We start from the raw sequence: 22,426 nt of genomic DNA, 5'->3' as shown, positions 1-22,426 counted from the left end.
ACTATTGCCTTTCATTGGCTTTGTTTGACCAAAGGCCATTCTGTCACCCAGTAACCCTGCCCAGTGCAGCACCCATCAGGGACAGAGCAGCAATGGGAAGGCTGTACAGCCCCTCAGGAACACAGCACCCACATCCAGGCAGGTGTCGACCCTAATCCCACAGTACCCCTCACAGAATATGGCTGTCTCCAGTCCAAGTTCTATGGAAGGGTTAGAAACTGAGGACACGTGTCCTACTGTATGTCCAAGCAGTCAGACTCACACTATGGACACATTTGGCACAAACTGGCCCAAAGGATACCGCCTAAGCCTTACTCTTCCCAAGTGCAAGATGGTCATGGATTGCAGTCATTCCAAAATCCAGCAGCACGGTCAGGGTGCTGCATCATGCAGCACAATGCCTGCTGCATGCATGTCCTCAAGACCACTCTTGATGTCCCTCCCAGTGCAAGTGCAATCGGATCATTGCCACCCAGGACTCCTCCCTGTACTTTCCTAGAAGGTTCAGTAGAAAAGTCCAAGTCCTTCTCATACAGAACAGCTCTGTTCCCCCTCCTGGCTGCTCAGAGCCAGTAGCCAAAGGATCTAAACCTGCTAAAAGTGTCTTTGGAACTTGTAACCCTGCCCAGAGCTGACCTTGCACTGCAGGAGTCAGTGAGGAGCTGCCCAGTCTGTCAGGGTTGGGGGGTGGCAGGAGGATCAGGAAAGGGGTGAGTCAGTTCAGCGCTCCAAAGCACTGGGGAGACTGCACATTCCTTTGCAGATGGACACTACTGAACTGATATGGCTACACAGACATCAGCGATCAAACCCAGGCACTCCTAACTCTGTTTTCCTCAGGTTTGCATAGGTTTCTGCCCTGCCTCTTCATCAGGCAAGGAATTGTTTCTCACAGGAACCAGCTCCAACAGCCAGTACCGTGCTGGTTTCTCTGCTCCCTGTATCTCAGGGAGTTCTCCATGAATACACAGAGAAAAGCATCTACTTTGTTATCTCTGCCTTGCCAATACAAAACTATGCTGCTTTCTTCTTCCTCAGTCCCAGAACTATAAAACTGTGGTCCACAGAGACACCGTTTCTTCAGCTGCAGATTCACAGTTCCCTGTTCCTTCAAGAGTGAAAAAGGACATTACTGGAAGTTTGCTACCAGGTAACTAGGATGGATTTCGTCACACCAGCGCTGCTGCCGGGACGCTGGGGACCGGCAGCCGCAAGTGTTTTCCGGGCAAACCAGCCTTGCTTTGTCTCTGCCCGTGGGGCGAGATTGTAGCTGCTTTTCTCCCCCTTAACGCCCCCTCCCCCCGGCATTGCACAGGACGGGTCAGGTAATCACGAATCTGTTTGTTTGTCTGTTTGCAAATCTCGGGAAGCAGCTCCAGCAAAATCTCCTAAATCATCAGAATGCAGCAAACCACGGTGTCAAAACAATGCAACCCCATCTCTACCTCCAGCAGGACCTTTATCAGGAATTATCACCTATTTATCTCAGAGTTTGGGATTACAGCAGGTCCAGGCTGAACGTCCCCTCCATCCAGCCCGTGATGAGGCCAGGCAGCACCACCCAGTCCATGCCCTCTGAAGGAGACAGTATTTCCTCACTTTGCCTATTCTGAGTCCGGATCTGTCAATATTCAAGTATCCACGCAGGAGAAAGGGAAACTATAGTAACTGGACAAACACACCCAAGCGAGAGGGCACTCCTTCCTTCTCTGTAATCCCCTAGTTTCAATGAACCTTAGTAAATCACTGAAGCATTCAAAAATCGAAATTTCTCCCAGTAATGAGAGGTCCAGTAATGCAAAGGAGTACAGCAAATCGTCCTTATTAAAATGGTTGGTTCAAAAGCTTGGATTTGTACATGTATGATGAGTGTTTGCGCAGCTGCCTCCCTGAAAGCCCTTTAAAATCATAGTACTCATAATTCCCATGATTGTTCTACTGCCTCCTCTGCAGCCAAATATCCCCACGTGTGCTGCATGTCCGGGGAGCCCGGCAGAGTCTGCCAGGTGGGAAATGAACCCCTGCCTTGCCTGGCAGCACTGGGGTGAGCTGGGGAAGGCGGTCACACAGGCACCAGCTGGGCAGGTGGAATGGGCACAGCCCCGTCTCCACTTTCCCATCCAGTGTGCTGGCTCAGGGAGGGAAGGTACCCGACAGAGAGTGAAGTTTACAGCTCCAACACATAAAGGACAGCAGCGGGCTGCCATTCCGGAGGAGGCTGAGTGGGGGGGTTCATGTTCTCTGGACCCTCAGCTCTAGTAGAGGGGGGAGACCCACGCCCTCCCCAGTGGAGGACAGCAGGGACCGCTCCCACCAGCCGTTTCTCCAGAGTGAGATGGAGGGAATGAAGGGCTGTGGGGGGCGAAGAGGAGCTGTGGGGGCGTGGGGCTGAGAAGGGACTGCGGATCAGGGTGAAACCCTGATGGGGGGCGGGAGGTGGTGTCACTCCCTGGGCAGGGTGGGGTGGGGTGTGAACATCCCCCCCGACGCCGCAACCACGAGAGGAAGGCTCGGGGGGTGCGGAGGAGGCTCGGGGGGTGCGGAGGAGGCTCGCGGGGTGCGCGGGGCCGCGGAACCCCCGCGGGGCGGGGCCGGGGCGCGGCCGGCAGGGGGCGCGCTGTGCGCGGGCTTAAGAGGCGCGCGGGGCGGCGCGCGGGCGGCAGAGCCGTGCGCGCGGCAGAGAGGAGCGGGCGCGCGCTCCCGGTCCCCTCGCAGCCACTTGTCCCCGTCCCCACCCCAGACATGGCCAGCGGAGGGCTGCAGCTCCTGGGCTTCGTGCTGGCCTTCCTGGGCTGGATCGGCATCATCATCAGCACCGCCATGCCCCAGTGGAAGATGGCATCCTACGCGGGGGACAACATCGTCACGGCCCAGGCGCTCTACGAGGGGCTGTGGATGTCGTGCGCCATGCAGAGCACGGGGCAGATCCAGTGCAAGGTGTACGACTCGCTGCTCAAGTTGGAGGGTAAGTCGGGGCTTGGGTGGTGAGGGGGCCGGGGCTGCCCGTCCCGTCGGGACCGTCCCCTCTTCCCCGATGCCCCTTCAGTCGGGGCTGGGAATTCCAGCCCCGTGGGGTCGCTACCCCGTGGCGGTGTCGGTCGCGTCGAAGCTCAGGTGAAGTACCTGGACTGGCGGTGCCAGCCCTGTTGCACGTCCAGTGTCCCGTCTCCGCCGCGTCGTGCGTGTGTCGTCCCTTCCACCCATCCCAAGAGCTTCTCGCGGTGGGGGTGCTGTTGCTGTCGGGTCTCACGGTCTCAGTCCCGCTGGAATTACGCAGCCTGGCCCTTTGGGGTTGAAGGTGCAGGGCTCGGGGTCCCGCATCTCTTTCGTGACGCTTCGTCCTGTCGGGGGTCGGATGCGTGTCTCTTGGGGTCCCCCCGTGCGTTCCCCGCCGGAGCTGAGGGTGACTCTACAGTGACTGTTTTTCGGGGCACCCTGGGCAGTGCCGCCTCTCCGAGCGGGGGCGATACCCGGGCAGGGAGCCGGGCACGCCCCGCAGCCCCCTGCCCGCACGCCGGCTGCCCGTTCACACCACCCCCCCACCCCCCCCAAAGAAAAAGGTCCCGGGAGGGGCAGGGTCAGATCTCTACGTGTGTTCGGGAAAGCGCCGTGTTTGTGAACAAGACCTTCTGGCTGTGGAGGTTTAGCCAAGGACTAAACACGGCTGAGAGGGAGCAGAGCTCAGCAGCGGGGCCGGAGTGGGCTTTTGGAGTACGGGTCCTGTTTGCCTTTGACTGTTTCGGTCTTTTGTTCTCTGGGAAAGTCGCTGCTGTTCCCGTGGAGCTTTTAAGCAGAGGGCTGTCAGGTGAGCTGGCCTCCTGCCCAGGTGTAGCACTGCCTGCAGTTTTTAGGCAGACCAGTCAAAGTAATCTTTAGTCTTTTATCTTGTCGTGGGACGGTAAAGCCATTTCATGCAGGCAGGAGCTGTAGCCTGGCTGGCTGGGGTGTCCCTGGGGTATCGGCCAGGCTGGCTGGGGTGTCACTCGGGGTGCTCACGCCGAGCTGGAGCCCAAAGTGACGGGTGTTTCTAGAGCGCTGGCGAAGAAAACTTATGCCGACACCCAAAGGGATTTTAAAAAAGTATTCCTTTCTCAATATCCGTGGCCTCATCCCTAGTCCTGGAACAACTTCATCCCTCCATAATTAATAAAATAATAATTACCACCTTGGTCACCTTCTCTTTCCCGAAGGATTGAGCAGGCAGTTTCACCTAAACCGAGGCCTGTGGGGAGTGTCCCCGAGTCCGATTGCCACTAGCCCTTCCTGTGTGTCACGCAGTGAAGTCGGACCACCCCCGCCCCACTTTCGCGGCCAGCCCACGTCAGTCCTTCCTGCTCCCTTGCCCCGAACGCCCGTGGGCCCTGCAGAGGCGCGGATTGCTCCCATCGGGATTGCTGCGCACCCACTTGGCACCCGCGGGGTGCGGGGCTGAGCTAACCGGGGCAGGGCTGAGCACACAGTCCGGGATGCTTTGAGTGGTAATTATGTGTAAGCTCAGCTTCAAGCCTCTTATCTCGCACCGGGGGTGGGGGGCGAAGGTGCCAGCAGGGCTGAGGAATCTCCATCCACCCCCTGGATGGGTTGCGAAAGGTAACCTTGCCTCGGGGGCTGTGCGCAGCCCATTGTGCTGTAAATGAGACCTGCCTGCGGAATCAACTCCGGAACCCGCCGTGAACAGACTCCCAGAAACCTACCCCAGGCCTTCCAGACCTGGCCCATTCATGGTTGAGCACCGAAACCAGCTGCTCCCCTCACCTTTGTCCAGCGAACAACACAGGCTCTTCTCTTTTACGGCTACGGGGGAGGGAGGTGCCAAGCACCAAGGCTGAGCTCGTAGTATGTGTGCCACCTTTTGTGTTCTCGTCTTGCCCCGGCCCTGCAATTCAGCATGCTTGAAAATTCCCAAGAAACAGGGAGGTCGCAGGGGATGTCATTGGGAAAATCAGTGAGGGCTGGCGAAAGGGCCGCTCGTTTTTTTTCGGTCCCTCAGCTTGCTTAGGTTGTGCCTTTCCCGCTTGAAAGCAGATCGTGCCTGGGGGTATAAACGTTATCCCATTATCTGCTGTTTTCCCTCCTGGTGTGCCTACAAGGTTTTACAGCCACATAGGCACGGGCAGGGACCAGCAGTGCTGGTTTGGGTGGAGATGAAAAAAAAACCAACCAACCAAAAAAAACCAAAACAAAGAACAAAAAAGCAAAACAAACGCACACACACACAAAAACCAACCAACTAACCAAACAAGAACCAAACCAAAACCATCTATACCGACAGCCGCACCCTGGAACAGATGCAGTGGAGAGCTCCCTTACTGCATTTATCTATATTCTGGTGAAGGTGGAAGGTGGGATAGCTGTGTGAGCAGAACTTCTGCCTGGCCAAGCTTTCTGCCAGAGCTTCACATGTCAGAGCTTCGTGAGCTGATGGGAGAGGCTCACATCTGTAATTACTTTGTCCCTGTAGAAAGAACTGAACCTTCTCACACCTGCAGTAACTCATGGTTGTGAGAACGCTGAAAGGCTTTGCCAGCAAACTTTTGGGTATCTGGTAGCTGTTGCCATTCCTTAGGATGTGTCAGTGTTTGGCTGCTTGGACCGATTTTGCATGGCAGAGGTGGGGTTGGCACAAGCTGATGAGCACCATTAATCAAGTGAGGGGCCTCAAGCTTCCCGTGTGGGCACACTGCTGGAGTGCACCCATGCTGGCACTTCTCCCGCAGCTGTGTTCAGCTGAGGGCTTATGTCACTGCTCCTATTCAGGCAATAGAAAGGCTGCGTTTTGCTGGCTTACGTGAAAAGCAGTGCGTGGCCACACGCAGACATAGAGGCAACAAATGCCACCCTTGCAACGAGGCTTTGTTGCACAGCCTCAGCATTGTTCTTGTGGCCCTCCAGCATGGTCCATGGAGCTTAGCTCAGCTTTGTGCTCCTCGGGGTCTCAGGGGGATGGTCTCAGACAGGAGGATGTAGGGCTCCTCGTACCTGTCTCTGAAACATTTCAGCCCCACCTAACCACATTCTCCTGTTCTGAGCAGAGATTGTTCTGGGTCCTGTCTAGGCTGTTTTAGCTGAAGATACTCATCAACCCTGTTTGGTTTTGCTGGGAGAGGTTCTGTGCTTGAGACAAGCTGAGACTCATCTATCACTTCATCACCAAACCTAGTACATCCACAATGAGCCTTTGTGCCCTAGCCCAGAAAATAAACAAGGGTTTGAATACCCTCTGGGTCAAGCAGCATCGCTGAAATGTGAAATCTTCCCTCCTACACCTTTACCATAGTGGCTCAGCCCATTCCAGGAGCTGGGAAAGAGAATGGGTGGGGGGAAGGAAAGGTTCATGCTCAGGTTACAGTAGCTCAGCAGTGATGGTAGGGGAGTTGGGAGGATGGCCCAGGGAGGGACAAAGCATGAGGGGCATGTGTCCAATTCTCCATCTTTAGATCTGGAGTAAGCAGGTAAAACCTGCTGGTATCTGTCCTTTCATGTGGGTTAAGGGTTAATTTGCTACTGTGTTTCTCAATCCCTGTTCCTTCCTCATGAAAAATCGTGATTGACTGATAAAACAGTCTCACTTGTGCTGGCTTTGGGAAGGTAGAGGGTTACTTGGAATGCCACCGAGGCTGTTTGTGTGCCCTGGTGCCTCTGCAGGAGGGGATGAGAGTCTGTTGCAATACACAGGCTTTATTGCTCTACAAGCAGCTTCTAAGCAGCTTTAGTAGCTGGTGTTAACTATGTGTTACTAAATCTCTTGGTAAGGGAATTTCCAGGCTTCGTGGGAAAACAGGCTGCCCAGGTCTCCTTTGACCAGGAATCTGGAAATGGTGGCACCATGTACTGCTTGTCTTAGCACCACCCTTTCTCTGTTAGTGAGTGTAGGAGGATGCTGAACCTTTCCTGCTTTCTGGTAAGCAGAGTACAAGGCCACAGTCATATACTGAACTTGCTGCTTTTGCACTGGACGTGCAATGAGGACTTCCCACCTTTCCCATTTTGTCAAGAAACATGACTCAAGAGTTACTGTCTTGCATAGATTCCTCTGTACAGTCTTCTAGACTTGTGGTGGGGTGCTTTGAAGGTAATGGGTATGCAGGGTGGGTCTTTGCAGGGTCTGGTAAGGGGGTTAAAAGCCTCCAAGCCATTAGTAGCTTTTGGGTGCAGTGAGAATGACTGCAAGTGAGAGAGATGTTTGCTGGCCACCTCTGAAGCTGAGATCACAACAGTAACTTTCACATGCTGGCAGGGTGGACCAGCAGGATCTCGGATCCCACTCCTTCCAGGGGATCCAGGGTTCATAAACCCTGGTGGGAAGGATTTGAAGGCTGCTGACTGTTCTTGGAGGTGGATGGTATAACGTGCTTCCTACACTGCGGAGCTGCTTGTAACTCCCGGGGAACTTCCCTTGCAGAGATTAGAGGGAGCTGCACAGCATCTGTTTCACCGGTTTTCTGTCATCAGTTAGTTGCATGGAGGGCCGTGGGAAGGGAAGGAAAAGTCCATATTTTAAATACAAGTAAGGCTGTCAATGAGCATCCCTATCAGAGAATAATCTGCACACAGAGCCATTACAGCAATTTTGCATTACAAACAGGCATTACAAAAATCCCATGGCACTTTCCCAACAGCTTTTCTGTAGAGTAAATTACATAAACAGATTAAATAAGGAAATGTGATGATGGAAAAAAACCCTTAAACATCTGCAGGTGAAGTACTTTTGAAATATTTTTTATATATATATATATATATATTTATATACATATATATATATATAACTAAGCAGTTACCAGCAATTACTTTTGTGTCAGTTAATGATAGTTGTGGGAAGGAAGAAGTAGGCTTCAGATAAATTGTATCAAGTAGTTTGTGTCCAAACCCACTAACAATAACTCAGGACTGTTTGTTGGCACGTTTTTAAAACAAGTAGGGTTTATTATGTGAAACAGATATGAGCTGCAGCAGCATGTTTGTGAACTTAAGTGGTATTATATGCTTTGCAGAATACACATTTGTTATTAACTGTTAACAGTAGTTTTAAGCCTCTGTTCTTCACTCCTTGCTGCTTTCTTGCTATAGGCTTTTCAGGCTGTGTCTCTCATTACTAACCAGCAACAAAAAGGCTTGGCTTCCAAGTCAATACTGGTTTATATTGACAAAATACTGTTGCCATCTGACAGCTGTTGTTGGGTGCCAGGCCAGTCTGTCTCACCTTGTATAGGACTGTTTTTTCCCCAAGGGCTCCTGAGACTGCCTGGGCTTTCCTGTTGGTAAGACAGTTGCAGCAGCAAAGAGTGTGGGGGAAATCCTGATGTCTCTCTAATATGGTAGAAGTCATAAAGTTAAATTGCTGTGGAGTACTTCTACTTGCTGTCAGTAGCCAGTCCTGTTTAACAGGTCAAGACAATAGTATACTTGTATAACTTTGGATTTTTAAAGAACCTGGAAAGGCCCATGTGAACAACAGAACTGTTATTAAACTAGCTTTCCCAGCCTCTGGATGTGCAGCTTCCATTGACAACATGGCTGTTAATGTGTAGTTAATAACTAGTAGCTTGTGTGATGATTAACTGTGGTCAGTGCACTGCACACATTGCAAAAGTGGTAGGAGGACAAAAACGCCGCCTCCCAGCCTGTGCTCTGAGCACAGGGCGGGTGGAGGGTGGTTGGCTAATACAGCCATGTCACATTACAGCTTCTTGGGATAAAGGAACAGTATGTTCTGCAAATGCTTCAACCTGTTTTTCTGCCCTACTGCAAATTTCCAAAATGCTTCTGTCCTCCTATGCCACTGAGCTCTGCATGAGGAGGGGGTGAGGGCACCAGGAGATGTTCCCCCAGGCTCTGCTGAGAGGAGGTAGCTCTGGGAAATGCTCACAATGCTGTGTTTTGTTCAACTGTTTCTGCAAAGCTATTGTGCCATGGCGTGCATCCAGTTAATACTTACACATCTTGAGATTTTAGCAGGTTTCATAGCTAGGTCTTCAGAGGTCATAGAAACATTTTTCAGCATTTTCCTGTGTTTGTTCCTTAGCATCGTGTTTGAAGGTGAGAGGTCTCTTCCCACCCTTTCAAGTAGTATTCTAGTTTTTAGAGATAACATTGCCTGTTTCCAGCCTTATGAAAGAACTCTTTCAAAACCCTCTCCTATAAAGTAATTTCTCATGCAGCAAGACTGAGCCCAACTTACTGTAGTCTTGATAAAACAGGTTTGTCTTATCTCTGCAGAAAATACCCTTTCCCATGCTAAGTAAAAATAGTATTCAGCCATTGGCCTCTTCAGAGTTGCTGCAATAGGCCACAATTTAGCCTTAAATGTATGGCAGCTGAATTGGCTGTCTGGGTGGTAATTTGTCAGCTGAAGCCTTTCTGAAAGTTGGCATTACTTTTGTAAGATAGAAATTACTTTTGGAGTGCAATCTCTAACGTTGGAGATAAATCAATTTAAAACGAGTTTGGATACTGCTGTGGTGATTTATGCTTAAGTGACAAATGGCTTTGTTAATGGGTTTCTGCAATCAGTGCAGCAGATGGGTTTTGATTAACACCTGGGTGGTGTGGAGGCGTGTCACCTTCCCCTTTAAGGAAGCAAGAGATAACATTAGCCAAGCTGATTGAGGTACTTTTTTCCCAAGAAAGCCGAGACTCCATTTCATGAAAGTGTCACTTCCTATTGTCTGAATATTGCCTTTTTATTGTATTGTTTGTAACTATTTTCATAATCTATTTACAAAACATAACCTTTGTGAAGGGCAGATCCAGAAAACTGGAGTCTTGACAGCCTAGTGTTGGTGCGTGTCACAGGAATTTTCCTGCACAAGCGGTCCTGTGGGGCAAAGTGTTGTAAAGAAACTGCAGAGGATGGGTGTGAGCCTTTGCTCCCCTCCTGGCCAGTGCCAGCTCTGAACTCCTGAGTTTCAGATTGAGCCAGAGAGCCCATTGTTGAATCAGGGACTCAGATGGGTTCACATACCAGCATTGACTGAGTGTGAAGTTGCTCTGTTATAGGCTTAAGTCTTGTAATTTCCAAGCCTGAAGTGCTTTGCAGAGCGCTTGCAGGAGGCAGTCAGGCTGTTTGAAAGGGTGAGCTCCAGACTTGGTAAAGATTCTGGTGATAGTTTGCTAGTAGCTGTGTCACTGCTAGATAACCTTCTGTATCAGGGGACACTTGTGCTGCCTTGGTTACAGCGTGCTCCTGGGAGCTTATTCCTTTTATTAACCAACCCTGTTTGTTCCCAGATCTTTACAGGACTGTATATTAAAATACATGCCTTTCAAACAAACCTGATTTGCCAGACAATAAAGCTCAGGCTCTTATTTCACTGCTAGTCAGATGTTTTGTCACCTGAGGTTTTTTTTAGTAATGACTTAATTTAATTATTATTATTCTTTGGTATCAAGAAAATCCAAGTTCAGTAACTAACATTCATAGGCTTAGTGTGTCTATGCCTTCAGCTGAGTCCATATAAAACCAAATCTTGGATAAAGTACATCAAGTCTGTCTTCTGAGAACTCAGGCAAATTCAACACTTGCAGATGGGAGGCATCACCCCACGTTCCAAGTCTTCAAAAGCACAAGAGGCTCTTAAAGCATTTGAGTCAACTAAGCCAAATATTTTAGGTAGAAAACAACCCATTTTTCAATTGGCTGGGAAAATCCTGTTTTTGTTGCAATTGTATTTTTGTACCCTCTGGGATTCAAACTGAGAGTTTAGCACAAAACAAAAATCTAAATTGGTACTGAGTTATTTGTATTAAAGGCAGATTTTGGAAGTGTTGAACAGTAAAGGGGCCTTGCTGTCTGCTGTGGGACTATTCATATGTATGGAACTATTCATATTAAAACGTGTGCTTAAGTGCTTTGTCAAGGTAGAGCCTAAATCTGAATACTTCTTTTGATAAACAGATATGTCCTTCCAATTGGGATTCAAATGATCAAGGAAGAAAAGATGTCTGAGGGCAATTCCCAGGTCATTTCCTGCAGAAAAGCTGCATGCCCTTGTTTGCCATGCATTTTAGAAAAGGCTGAGAGTCCTCTGATCTTGATGCATGACAGTGTTGAGACCAAAGCTAAAAAGGAGTGTCTTGTTTGGATGTATCCTGTATGACAGGGAATAGGAGTATTTTGACACATGACTACTGAGCCAGTAATTTGAATTTCTATTTGTATTTCGAGTTTTTTTTGTGGTAACTCAAATCCTCATGTCTTCCAGGCAGTCTGCAAGCCACAAGGGCTTTGATGGTGGCTGCAATACTCTTGGGGCTCGTGGGTTTGTTTGTTGCTGTGACTGGCATGAAGTGCATGAAGTGTATGGAAGATGACCAAGTCAAGAAGATGCGGATGGCTGTCTTTGGTGGGGTGATCTTCATCATTTCAGGTTGGTAACATACAGATGCGCTTAGTGTTAAATGTGCTATTTCCTAGATGGCATTTTGGTCTTAGCAGACTTTGGCACTGTTGCTCTGGCTGCCTGAGGCATCCAATGGGTCTGTTGGCACTAGCATTACACTCTCTCTCTATGTGGACTTCATGCCTTCAATATCTGTTAGCAGAGCTGCCTTTGACCCTGCTTCAGTGAAAGGCTGTCAGCAGTCCTGCTTTGGGTGCAGTGTAACTGTGGGGGGACCTCAAATCCTTTCTTAGCTTTTCTTCCAACCAGCACTAACTTGAACAGCTCAGAACTGCCCAGAGTAGCAGCAGCTGAGCCATTAGTCGAGATACTGATTCTGCTGCAGGCATACTTTTGCAGTGATTTTATTGATTGTTTTTTCTTAAGCCATGACATTGTGTTCCTTTTATGTGCAGGTCTGGCAGCATTGGTGGCCACATCGTGGTATGGCAACAGAGTGGCTCGGGCCTTTTATGACCCTTTCACCCCTGTCAACACCAGGTACTGACCCTTTGGGTATAAGACATTACAGTTTAGTGTGGCAAATGCTCACAGGGCTTAGTTTTGAGTAGCAGCAGCTCAAAAGAAAAAGGGAATTTTCTGAGCTAACTGGGTTGGCTTCAAACTGTGCAGAAAGAGTTGGGACCAGATAATCCATGTGGCTTTTAGGTCTTGGCTTTCTGTTAAGGCAGCATCACTGACAGAGACCTGACTGATGTGACTTGTACGATTTTCTTCTACTACTGGTTTGCTCAGAGCTTGGCCTCAGTTCACACCCTGCACACTTGCAGCTGTGCGGGGTAACCCAAAATACTGGACTAACCTGATGTTGAAGGTCTGGATTTGAGGGTCAACAAAGTCTCAGACTGCTCCAAACTGCTGCCTTTCAGGAAGCCATGTCCATCCCAGTTTCTGCTTCCTTCTGCTTTGCGTGAACATATTACTACGAGTAATACCTCTGGATCACAGTGTTATTCCCTTTCTCCCTTCTTTCTCCCCCAGATTTGAGTTTGGGTCAGCTCTCTTCATCGGCTGGGCAGCTTCATCTCTGGCCATACTGGGGGGATCCTTCCTCTGCTGTTCCTGTCCACGGAGAGAAACTTCATATCCACCCACCCGAGGCTACCCAAAAAATGCCTCCTCCACAGGGAAGGATTATGTATAATAAAACAAAGAAGAGGAGCCACCAGCACTGGTAGTGAAAGCGTTTTGGAGAGGACACTATAATGCCACTGTCCTGAGCAGAGTCCAGGCTCTAGGTTCTGCCTTCCTCTTCTCCCAAAAATGTGTATATTTTTGTAATCCTCTTTGCTACTGGACATAACTTCTCCTTTCTCTCCCAGCCCGTGGAGGTAGGCTAGCCTAGGTTCATAGGTATTGCCACTGGAAAGATGAAACCTCCAAGCTTGGGTTAAGTTTAGCATTTGGGAGTAAAAGGGAAAATGATACTGTTTTTATAGATGGATGTTGGTGCTTTTTTTAGGTTTGTTTTTGGTTTTTTGTTTGTTTTTGTTTTTTTTTTTTCTAAATAGATGGTAACAATTCAGTCCCATATCCCATTAAGTTAGAGCCCAGTGTGGTGTGTGTAGAAATTAAAGGAACATATATTCTATACAAAATGATGAAACCGATAGCTTAAGGGGAAACATAATTCTGGGGGAAGGACTTTAAATGCAGGAATGTTTGAAGAGATGTAAAATACTCTTGTACTGTCTTATTGGCATCATCTTCAGCACAACACCCTGCTTTCTGGGCAGACAAAGGGTCAGACGCTATTAAATTGCAGTGACTTTACAGAAATCCATGCTGTCCGTGCACATGCTGTTGGCCAAAGGAAGATGAAGTGTAAGGTAGCAACTACAGAAGTTATCAGACTCCCAAAGCAGCTGCAGGTTTGCCTGGTGCCAGGGAAGAGCTCAAAAAAAATGATTGCCTTCTGTTTTCACTGTGTCTCTGGTGGGGCTGTTCCTTAGACACCAAGTGCTGCCAGTGATTTTCTTCTTGTTCCCACCCTGGTAGCTGAGCTTGAATCTTTATCCACTTCTGTGTGTTACAGGTCAGCTTTTAACACTTCTCTCTTTCCTTGGATCATTTGGGCTTAGTTTACTGATCTCTGTTTGCCTTATGCAGCTAGTTGTGTTAAACCAAACTGAATGCACTGCCACTCCCTGATGTTTCCCCAAGGATACCTCACACGCTGCCATTCCATCCTGTATTTCTCCTAAACACTTTCAGTGATGATATGAAGGCAAATTCTAAGAAAACTGATCCAAAGCTTATGACATTTTCTTGTAATCCAAGCTCACCAAAGAGAAAGAAACAAACATTTTAAAGATAAAGCTATCCTTGCATATTGAGTCATATCCAAAAAAAAAAAAAAGAAATCATGCAGTTTATTAAACGTTCCCACTTCTTCCCCTGAAACACCCAGTCAGTCACTTGGTGTTTACTTATCCTGGGAGTTAAATGTTGTAATTCCTAGAAGGATGGTACCACCTCTCCAAAGCTCAACCTTTTTGTATAGAAGGAAAATGGTTGCTTCTGACCAGGCTTTATAATTGTGTATGTGTTCAGAGGCATCAGATCTCTTGATTTCCTTCTGTAGACAGGGAGAGCCTCTGACTGAGCTATGTACCACCGTGGTGTTGGTGGTTTGTAGAAACCTTGTACCTCTGTCTTACCTGACTTTTGCAGCATAAAGTTACTAAAAGAAACCAACCAGAGCATTGGCTTCAACTTGAGCTGACGTTGGCCTGTACTTGGAGCTGGGTCACATGTCTTCCAGTTCTCCATGGGGAATTGCCTGTGCACAGCAGCTGCCTCGTGAGACCTCTTGTCCTAGGAGGTGGCAGCTCAGGTCACATTAAAGAGCTGATGAAGTCTATGCTTTTGTATTTGCATTAGCCCTGAGCCAGGGAGCAGAAGCTTGTATTGGGAACTTGTATAAAGTGTTTAAACAATTTCAATAAATGGACTTTTTTTAAGGAAAATCAGGCTATTACTTCATTTCTTGTTTTTGAGCAGAACTTGGATGGTGTGCATGGAAGAGAAGAGTGGGGCTTGGGCTTTTGGGAGGCTGCCTGCCAGGATGGAGCTTGTTTAGCTGTGTGTATCTACAGCAGACATAGGTGGGGACAGATCTTCTGCAGTGAGTCAGGCAGTTGTGGCCTCTGGCAGAAACTCACCCAGTAATCTGCTGTGATTGCAGCCCAGGAACCAGAAGGTCTGCTCCTTGGCAAGGCAGGCTACACCCTGGGTGGAGCAGGAAGGGGTAGGGGGAAGGCAGATGGCTCCCTTACAGGGGGAGTGGGAGCTGCAGGAATGGGGAAGGGATGGAGGGGGTGTGGAGCCACGGTGCTCCCAGGAGAGGTGCTTTGTTTCAGTGCAGTTGTGCTTTCCATGGCTGTATCTGGGTTAGGGTATGTGCAGGTTATGGCTACCTGCATGAGATGCTCTGCCTTCAGAGCAGTGAGAGACCTGCTGATCTGTGTGTGTCTCTTGAGCTCTTATGTGCACCTCCTTGATATTTCTGGGTTAACAGAGCCATGAAGAGATGGGCTGTGGGAGGATCCATCTCACTCTAAAGCCCCTTGGGGAGTGTACTGTGCTTCTGCTAGTTGTGACAGCACGACCAGTTGGGTGTACCTTTTTTGCAGGCCAGGTAGAGAATGGTTCCCAATGGGGATGGTTTCTTCTAACCTGCAGTGATACATCCCCAGGGTAGCAAGGCTCTATTGCCCTGCTTCTACCTGCCCTGGAAACCTTTTTCCATTTGCCAGGGCTCTTGTGTTCATCCTTTTCATATTTTAAAGTACTTGTGATGAGAAGCAAACTTTATTTAAAACATTTTCTTAAGCTCAGTCAAGGAGCTACCTCTTCTAGTCCCTCACTCTCCAAGGGCTGTTTGCTTTTGTAATTACAAACAAAAGGAATAGAGCTAATTAGGCCTTGTAAAGCTGGCAAAGCAAAACAGCCAGGCATGTGGCTGGCTGAGTGAGCTTGCAGTGCCTGGAGCAGGCTGGTTGCCTGGCATAGTTTGGGGTCTATGGTCATTCTTATTCCAGCCTGTCAATTAGTCAAGAATTTCCATTGAGATTAATTTTTTCCCATGTTTTCATGCTCGCTCCCTCTCCAAGGACTTATGCAAGTTCTGCTCTGAAGTTTCCTGGGCAGAAGAGAGGAAAGCAATCCCACCTATAAAATGATCAGTAGGACTTCTCAGCAGCTGGCAAAAATTGGCCACTGCAGGAGATGCAGATCTGTGTGTGAGACTGGCAGAGATGAAGGAGCCAGAGGCTACCTTGTTTGTTTGTTTGCTATACTTTTAATTTGACAAAATTCACAGCCAAACCTTCATTTGCCCTGCCTTTCTTGTGTGATCATGCAATTTTACTTGGCTGTGTTTTTTACAGCCCTTTGGCCATCTCTGCTGTGGGTTGCATAGGAAAGGAGTTACATGGGTTGAAAGTTGGGGGAGAGTTTCTCACTAGGTTTCAATCTTTGCGTGTCACTGGCATTCCTGCAATGAAATGATGGCATTTGTGCAGACAATGGGAACTTTGACTGCTTCTTGGCATCTTCTTCCATACCATATATATTATTCACATTGTGCCAAAGCTCTGTATGCTATGCAGGGAACTTGACTGTCAGTGGGAATTACATGCTCATTTATATTGCTTAGATATTTCAAAGGAGTAAGAGAGCTCAAGATGTTTTTGGAATAGCATCAGCCTGTTGGATTTCTTGTCTTCTCCAATTCAATTTTAAGAAATCATCCATGCTCACGGCTTTACCAGTTTCAGTTCTGATTTGTACATGAGCTTCTTGTAATAAATTTGGCTTTGTTTTCTGTACTGCTCTGAACATATAAAGAGTATTAAACCATTGAAAACTTACAACTAAGATCCCAGAAGTAACCAAGAGATCTGGTGACAAATGTTAGTGAAATACTAATAAAAGCTCAGAATCTTTTAAATATAAGGCAGAAACAGAAATAATGGCATTACTGGGGGACAGAAGTTAATGCAGGACTTCTGCTTAAAAGAAAACCCCAGAAATGGCAGTAACTTTCTGAAGTTCCGCAAAAGTAGATTTATAAATCTAGACAAGTTACCAGACTGAAAGAGCTCAACCCTTTTGTCCTGAGCATGGAGACCTGGAATAACTGGGGCAACCAGTGAAGTGACAGTGATGTAAAATTATCTCAGTGTTTTCACAAAGGGCAGCTAAAAGATGCCAATAGTAGCAGCATCCTCCAAGGTCTTACACTCGAGTCTACCTGAAAAGTTATTCTGCAATCAGCTCTTTGCACAGTGTCAGTCAAATCACAAAAGGGACCTTTAAAAGTCACCTAGTCCATCCCCCCTGCAATGAGCAGGGATGTTTTCAATAAATCTTGAAATGTCAGACCTCACAAGTGGCCAGAGTTCTGCCAGCTTGTGTGTATGCCATCAGGATTACTCCCCCACAATGTTTGCCCACCACCTTAGCACCTACCGACTGGCAGAGGAGATGGCTGCTGTCACACAGAGCAGAGATGGGCTGGTGAGCCACAGACTTATAAGAACCACATATTTCATCTGGAGCTTTGCATCCAAGTGGACAACTGATCTGAACTTTCCAAACTGGCCTTCTGATTGCAACACAAACCGTATTGCAAGGATTTTCTCCCTACCCCCTTCATTAGACTCTTCATTCCTCCACTCCCACTGTTTTTTCAATTTGCCTAGTTGTTGTTTGCCTGCTTCTAGAAGTCCAGCCTGCAACAAGGAGCTTGGTCTTCTATAGCATGTTGCTTTTGACCCTTTCTGCAGCTCCTGAAGTGCTGCACTCTGGCATCTGCATCACTGAGCAGAAAGGGAAAAACACTCCTTTGTTGAGCCTCATGTGCTTGATTGGAAAACATCCCAACTCCTACAGCTTTTCCAGAAAAGCCCTGCCTGGATTCCTAGCATACTGTGTCTGGGACTCGGTGTTTCTAGGGTCTACATTTCCTACAGAGACCTGCTGCAGACAACAGGAGTCCCTGGGTATGGAGCCTGTGGGTGCTCCTGCTTTGCTGCTGCAGGGGCTGTAAGCAGCCCTCAGCTGGTGGGTCCTGCCCGGGCTGGGGGCCAAGCACTGAGCAACTCATCTGGGTAACACATCTGCTGGGCTTGCCTTGAGGCACAGAAACTGCCCTCCACTCCTACCTAGTTCGTCAGCTGGGCCCAGGAGCAGCTTTGATGTGAGAAACGTGAACTTTGATGTTAAGTTTCCTATATTTTTGCTTTGCTCTGACTCTAGGCTCTGTTTCCCTTGTGCCCTTCTTCACTGTAATTGTCCAGGTCTTTCGTCCTCCTTGAGGAAGGGCCGTTTGGAAAAGCGTCCATCTAACCATCTAACACTAGGCTGTTCCTGACTGGTACAGCCAGGCTGGGTTAGATGAGCCGGTGGCACATTCTGGGACATTGCACAAGTCTCCATTCTTATTCATGGTATTTTTGTACTTCACTCACTAAAAAGACTTGCAAAAGCTCTTGTCCAGGTGAAGGATATGATTGATGTAACAAAAATGCATTTTCACATCAAGTGAGAGAAGAAACCCTTTCATCACAGTTAAGAACCTCCACCTGCATTGCCAGCAAGGTTCCCCAGGACTGAGGGGTACAAAGACAGCTTCTGCCAGTGTCCAATAGTTTTCATGTGGGTTTTAATGAAGACAAAAAAAAAAAGTGAGAAAGATTCTCCTCCAGGCAGCACAGAGGGAAGAATGATATGAAATTAGCTAGTGCCAAGTTAGTGCCTACATCCCTGGTTCCTAGGAAAGACTCAGCTACATTAAAACTGCTCAGTGCTAGTAACAGGGTTCTCCCCTGCCATGGATTCACTTCCCACTGCAGGCAAGGGCTTTGATTTTTAATTTGGGAACCACACAGCAAGGTTCAGCAGGTGGGAGGCATGGGATTCTGGTACTCCCAGCCCAGTACTCCTGGCTGCCCTTGGAGCCAGCTGCCCCAGCAGGACAGCAGCAGGGGAGACTTAAAACAAGCTCAGCCAAGGGGAAAAAAGCAAGAAATAGCATTCTTATTACAAGGTAAACAGTATTAACTCCGTCTTGGGGGAGTAGAAACACCACGGCGGTGATCGGCTTTTCTGCCCACAAGCTGTAGAAGGGCGGTGGAACGCGCTCCACCCTCTTCTTGTGTAACACTCCCCATAGCAGCAGCTGTAAATAATCATTTACCTGTGTCTGATCCTCTTTTGCTGCCTTTTTTTTAGTGCCTTTCTTCTGAAATGCAGCTCCCGAAGGAACTGCCCTGAGGTGTGCATGGCAGAGCCCCAGCCTCGGAGCTGGCAGAGCTCTGTCACACACAACCGGAGCTGGAAGCTCCGGGTTACTCTTGCGAGCAAAGCTGCCAGCTGCAGCAAGGGGGATGGGACAGTGTGGGCTGCATTTGTTGTTTTTCCAGGGAAAAGAGCTCAACGGTTCATTTCAATGATTGTTTTTCCCAGACCGACAATAACATTTCTCCACACTCTGTTCTGCAGAAAAGGTCTGGTGAAAACACATTGGCCAAAACATGTTTGTCAGAGAGCCAGGTGTCTGCTTGTTTACCTGACTTCAGGATTTCAACACAGGAGCTCAGAAACTGGAGACAGAAAGGGGAAGCCAGCCTCTTCCTATGTGCATTTTTTTTTTTTCACCAGTGAGTAAAAATGCCCCACAACTGACCCAAACCTACAGGTTTGTGGAGGTTTACTAGTCACTGTCATACTGCAACATGACAAAAGCATCCTTGGAGAAGTATGCGTGGGATGGATGCTCTGGGAGCATGAGCAGAAATGTGACCATGCCCGAGCAGCCCCGTGCACAGAGCAGGAGAGGCTGAGGAGTAATGAAACCCTCGGCCGCTGCCTTCCTTAAGGGAGGGATGTGGCCTTGGCCCAGCAAGCAGAGTCTGCACAAGAGGGAGTCTAATTTACAGTGCCCTGTAATTTGCTGATGCTGTAATATGTTTAGCTTGGGGAAAAGGCTCTGTTGATGTTAACGTGTTCACTCAGATTGGAGCTGCAGTATGTTCCATCAACAACACCACACAGGACTGTGGCTGGACCATCTTGGAGAAAATAACAGGCACTAGCTCAGCTGGGGCTGAGCTGTTGGGGCTTTCATGAGGTGGGAGCAGCCCCCTGAACACTCCAGAACCAGGTACAATCTGCTGCAGTGACACTGCACTGTTCGCTAAGAACCGCTGCCCAAGTTAATTAGACCTAAAGTGTCAGCACTGGACCAAGCAGTATTTCCCTAAAGCTTTTGAACTACCCCCAAATCACTGATTAGTGTCAAAAAATATATCTCCATCTCCCATCCACAACCTTTACTCTAACTGAGTAAACCTTTACTCTGCTTTTTTCAGGCAAGAATGGTGAGGATATTGTTGTTAGTACCAACAATGGCAGCAGAAATACCACGAATGATCTGAAGACACAGACTGGGGTGCCAGGGTGATATTGGATAGACAGACTTGCACTGAGAGCAAATAATTATTGCTCTGTGATCTGGTCCTGCTTTGGGATACAACATTGTCAGGGCTCAAACATGCCTCTCTGTTTGCCTAGTAGCTTTATTATTAATAATTACTTACACCTATGCAACACTTGAGCTCATGGGACTGCTCCAGGCTGTCTGCTGCATGTTTCGGGGTAAGTCTGCAGGACTAAGCCCTGCAGATAGACAAAATACTTGTTTGAAATTTAAGCTAACTCCAGAGCAGGTATTTCTCTCCACAAAACTTACATGGCTCTTTTTACCTAAATTCTTCATGATCCTCAGAGCAGCCTGGAGAGTTAGGACAGTGTGTTCACTCCTCTAACAAATGGGCAGCAGGCAAACTATAGCCCTGAATCTTGAATGCCTAAAACCAAGGGAAGTGCCTACAGACCCATAAGACTCTGGACTTGAGTCTCCTATCGTCTGTGCTGGCGCTTCTTCTCCTCCACAAATCTACCATGTGCTCAGGGAGCTCTCTGTGTGTTGGTGTGGGGCTGACCAGATGTTATAAGTTATTCACTCTGGCTGCAGGCACAGGATAAAGATGCACCACTTTGTCCACAAGCTGCCCTGGAAAAAGAGATGTCCACCCTTGCCAGCCATGTATTCTTAACTCCTCCTTTTTGCCATCTCTGGAACAGATTGGGCTGAGCAAATAGTTCACTGCTGGGTTTGTCAGTGGGTGGTCAGGCCAGCAGAAGGCAGGGAGCAGGGCCTCCAGCTCAGAGTCCAGGAAGAAATGTGGAGCAGTGGGGCAGGACCATGCTTTTGGCACCAGCAAACCCCTGGGCAAGGCAGGCCTGCAAACCTCCCAAGCTTCTGCAGAATTCCTCAGAAACTGGATTATAAAGTAGGAGTCTGCTTGGCATTTTATGTTTCAGAAGAATGACCAAATTTTCCTTGTACACATCTAATTCTGCTGAAGGCATGAATTAGTCCTGATGCAAGCAGCTCTTATCACTGCAAGACAGTGCTTTAATAGGAATTTCCTTACAATTTGTTCCCAGAACCAGTCTCAGGCCAGCTTTGAAAGGTGATAACATTATGAGTGAAGTTAGCAGCAAATGAAAATTGCTCTTATAGAACTGCACTTTGCATGAACCTTTTTCCAAAGAAGATATATCAGGTGTTTCAGATCAAGTTAAAGACATTAATTACAGCCATAGTAGTAGTTCAAAATGTGGCAGGCCTTTTAGAACTTGTTACTGTAGATCACAATGTCAATATTACAAAAGAGTGGTTTGTTTCCATCATAATCAAGTTGTCTAGCACTGAATAATGGACTACTGGAGGCTGCCTCTTTATCTTGGCATACACAGAGCTCAGCAGTGTGTGTCAACACTGAGAACACTTGAAGGATTGCATTGCTTTGTCTGCTTGGACCCAAAAATACAAGGGCTTTGGAGGGGATTCAAATTGATTCGTAAAGTACCTGCTCTAAGCCAGCTTACCCCCTCCTAATACGGGCAAACTTGCTTATCTGTGTCCTGGTATTCAGAAGTTAGCCCTCCCTTTCCTTCTATTATTCACCTGGGGAATTAAATCACTGCTGTGTGAAAGGGGCAGTGACACACTGTGCACACGAACTGGCAGAGGGTTCCATTGGTGAGCTGCTAACCCAAGTTATTTTGGCATAATATAAACGGAGTCAGCCCTCAGCCCCTCTGAACAGCGGCTTCAGTGAAGCTGTGCCAGCCGTACAAACAGCTTGGAGCTTGGAAAAATACATAATGTATTAAGGGTGGGACAGAACCAAATATATACACTTAAATCGACTTGTTCATGCATGACTGCAGTGCAGTAACAGCTCTGGTGAAGCAGGTGATGTTGTGCTCCGTGTCCCTGAGCCTGCCTGGGAATTGCAGCACTTGGGCTCCCTTTTGGGGCACAACTTGGCTGTTCCTACCAATTTTAGAGAAGGGATTCCTATGGAAATGATAGGACTAATAAAGCACAGAGGGGCTCGGGACTGACCACAGTCTTGTCCCTGTTTTGTCCAGTTAAGCATTTCTTACAGAATAGCTGCATGACACATGAAGTGCAGGGCATGCTTTGCTCCCTTCCTGCCAGAGCAGAGATGTGCAAGTAAAGCAGTGGATCTGCAAATCTCTTCCACGATGAGATTTAGATAAAGGCTTGTTTGGGACTCCCTTGTGACATGGGTAATTTTGATTTATATCTCCTGGACAAATGGGAGCTAAGAGCAGTGATTACAACATCCGTGACTTCCCACAGGAGATTCTTTCAGGACATTTCAGTTTTTACCTTTCTGCAGAACTGAAAGAAGTCCAGAAAAAAAATGCTGATAAAAGCTAAATACACACTCTTCCTTCTTTCCCTTGAATTTGTTGCAGAACAACTCACAATGTAGCTAATCAAGAGTGGAAAGTTTCCTCTCAGAGTCATAGCTTTTCCTTTTAAGAGCAATTGAGGTGATTTCCTATGAAAGACTGTTTCTGCTCAGTGCCAGTAGCGGTGTTTTTCTTCTCAGGATAGGTGGCTGCACATATTTGTG

At 47.9% G+C, this 22,426-nt stretch overlaps 1 protein-coding gene across 1 annotated transcript; it reads left to right on the top strand.

Annotated features, from left to right (window-relative positions):
* The first annotated feature begins 2,649 nt into the window (after positions 1 to 2,649).
* CLDN1 (claudin 1) lies at positions 2,650 to 14,368 on the top strand. Its single transcript, XM_064666225.1, has 4 exons — positions 2,650 to 2,965; positions 11,202 to 11,366; positions 11,795 to 11,879; positions 12,381 to 14,368. Exons 1-4 carry the CDS (start codon positions 2,743 to 2,745, stop codon positions 12,541 to 12,543), a joined length of 636 nt encoding a protein of 211 aa, XP_064522295.1. The 5' UTR covers positions 2,650 to 2,742; the 3' UTR covers positions 12,544 to 14,368.
* Positions 14,369 to 22,426: the final 8,058 nt, after the last annotated feature.

Source organism: Pseudopipra pipra, chromosome 10 (genome assembly GCF_036250125.1).
Source record: "Pseudopipra pipra isolate bDixPip1 chromosome 10, bDixPip1.hap1, whole genome shotgun sequence".
NCBI classification, from domain to species: Eukaryota; Metazoa; Chordata; class Aves; order Passeriformes; family Pipridae; genus Pseudopipra; species Pseudopipra pipra.
This window is presented reverse-complemented; position numbering and strand designations above follow the sequence as displayed.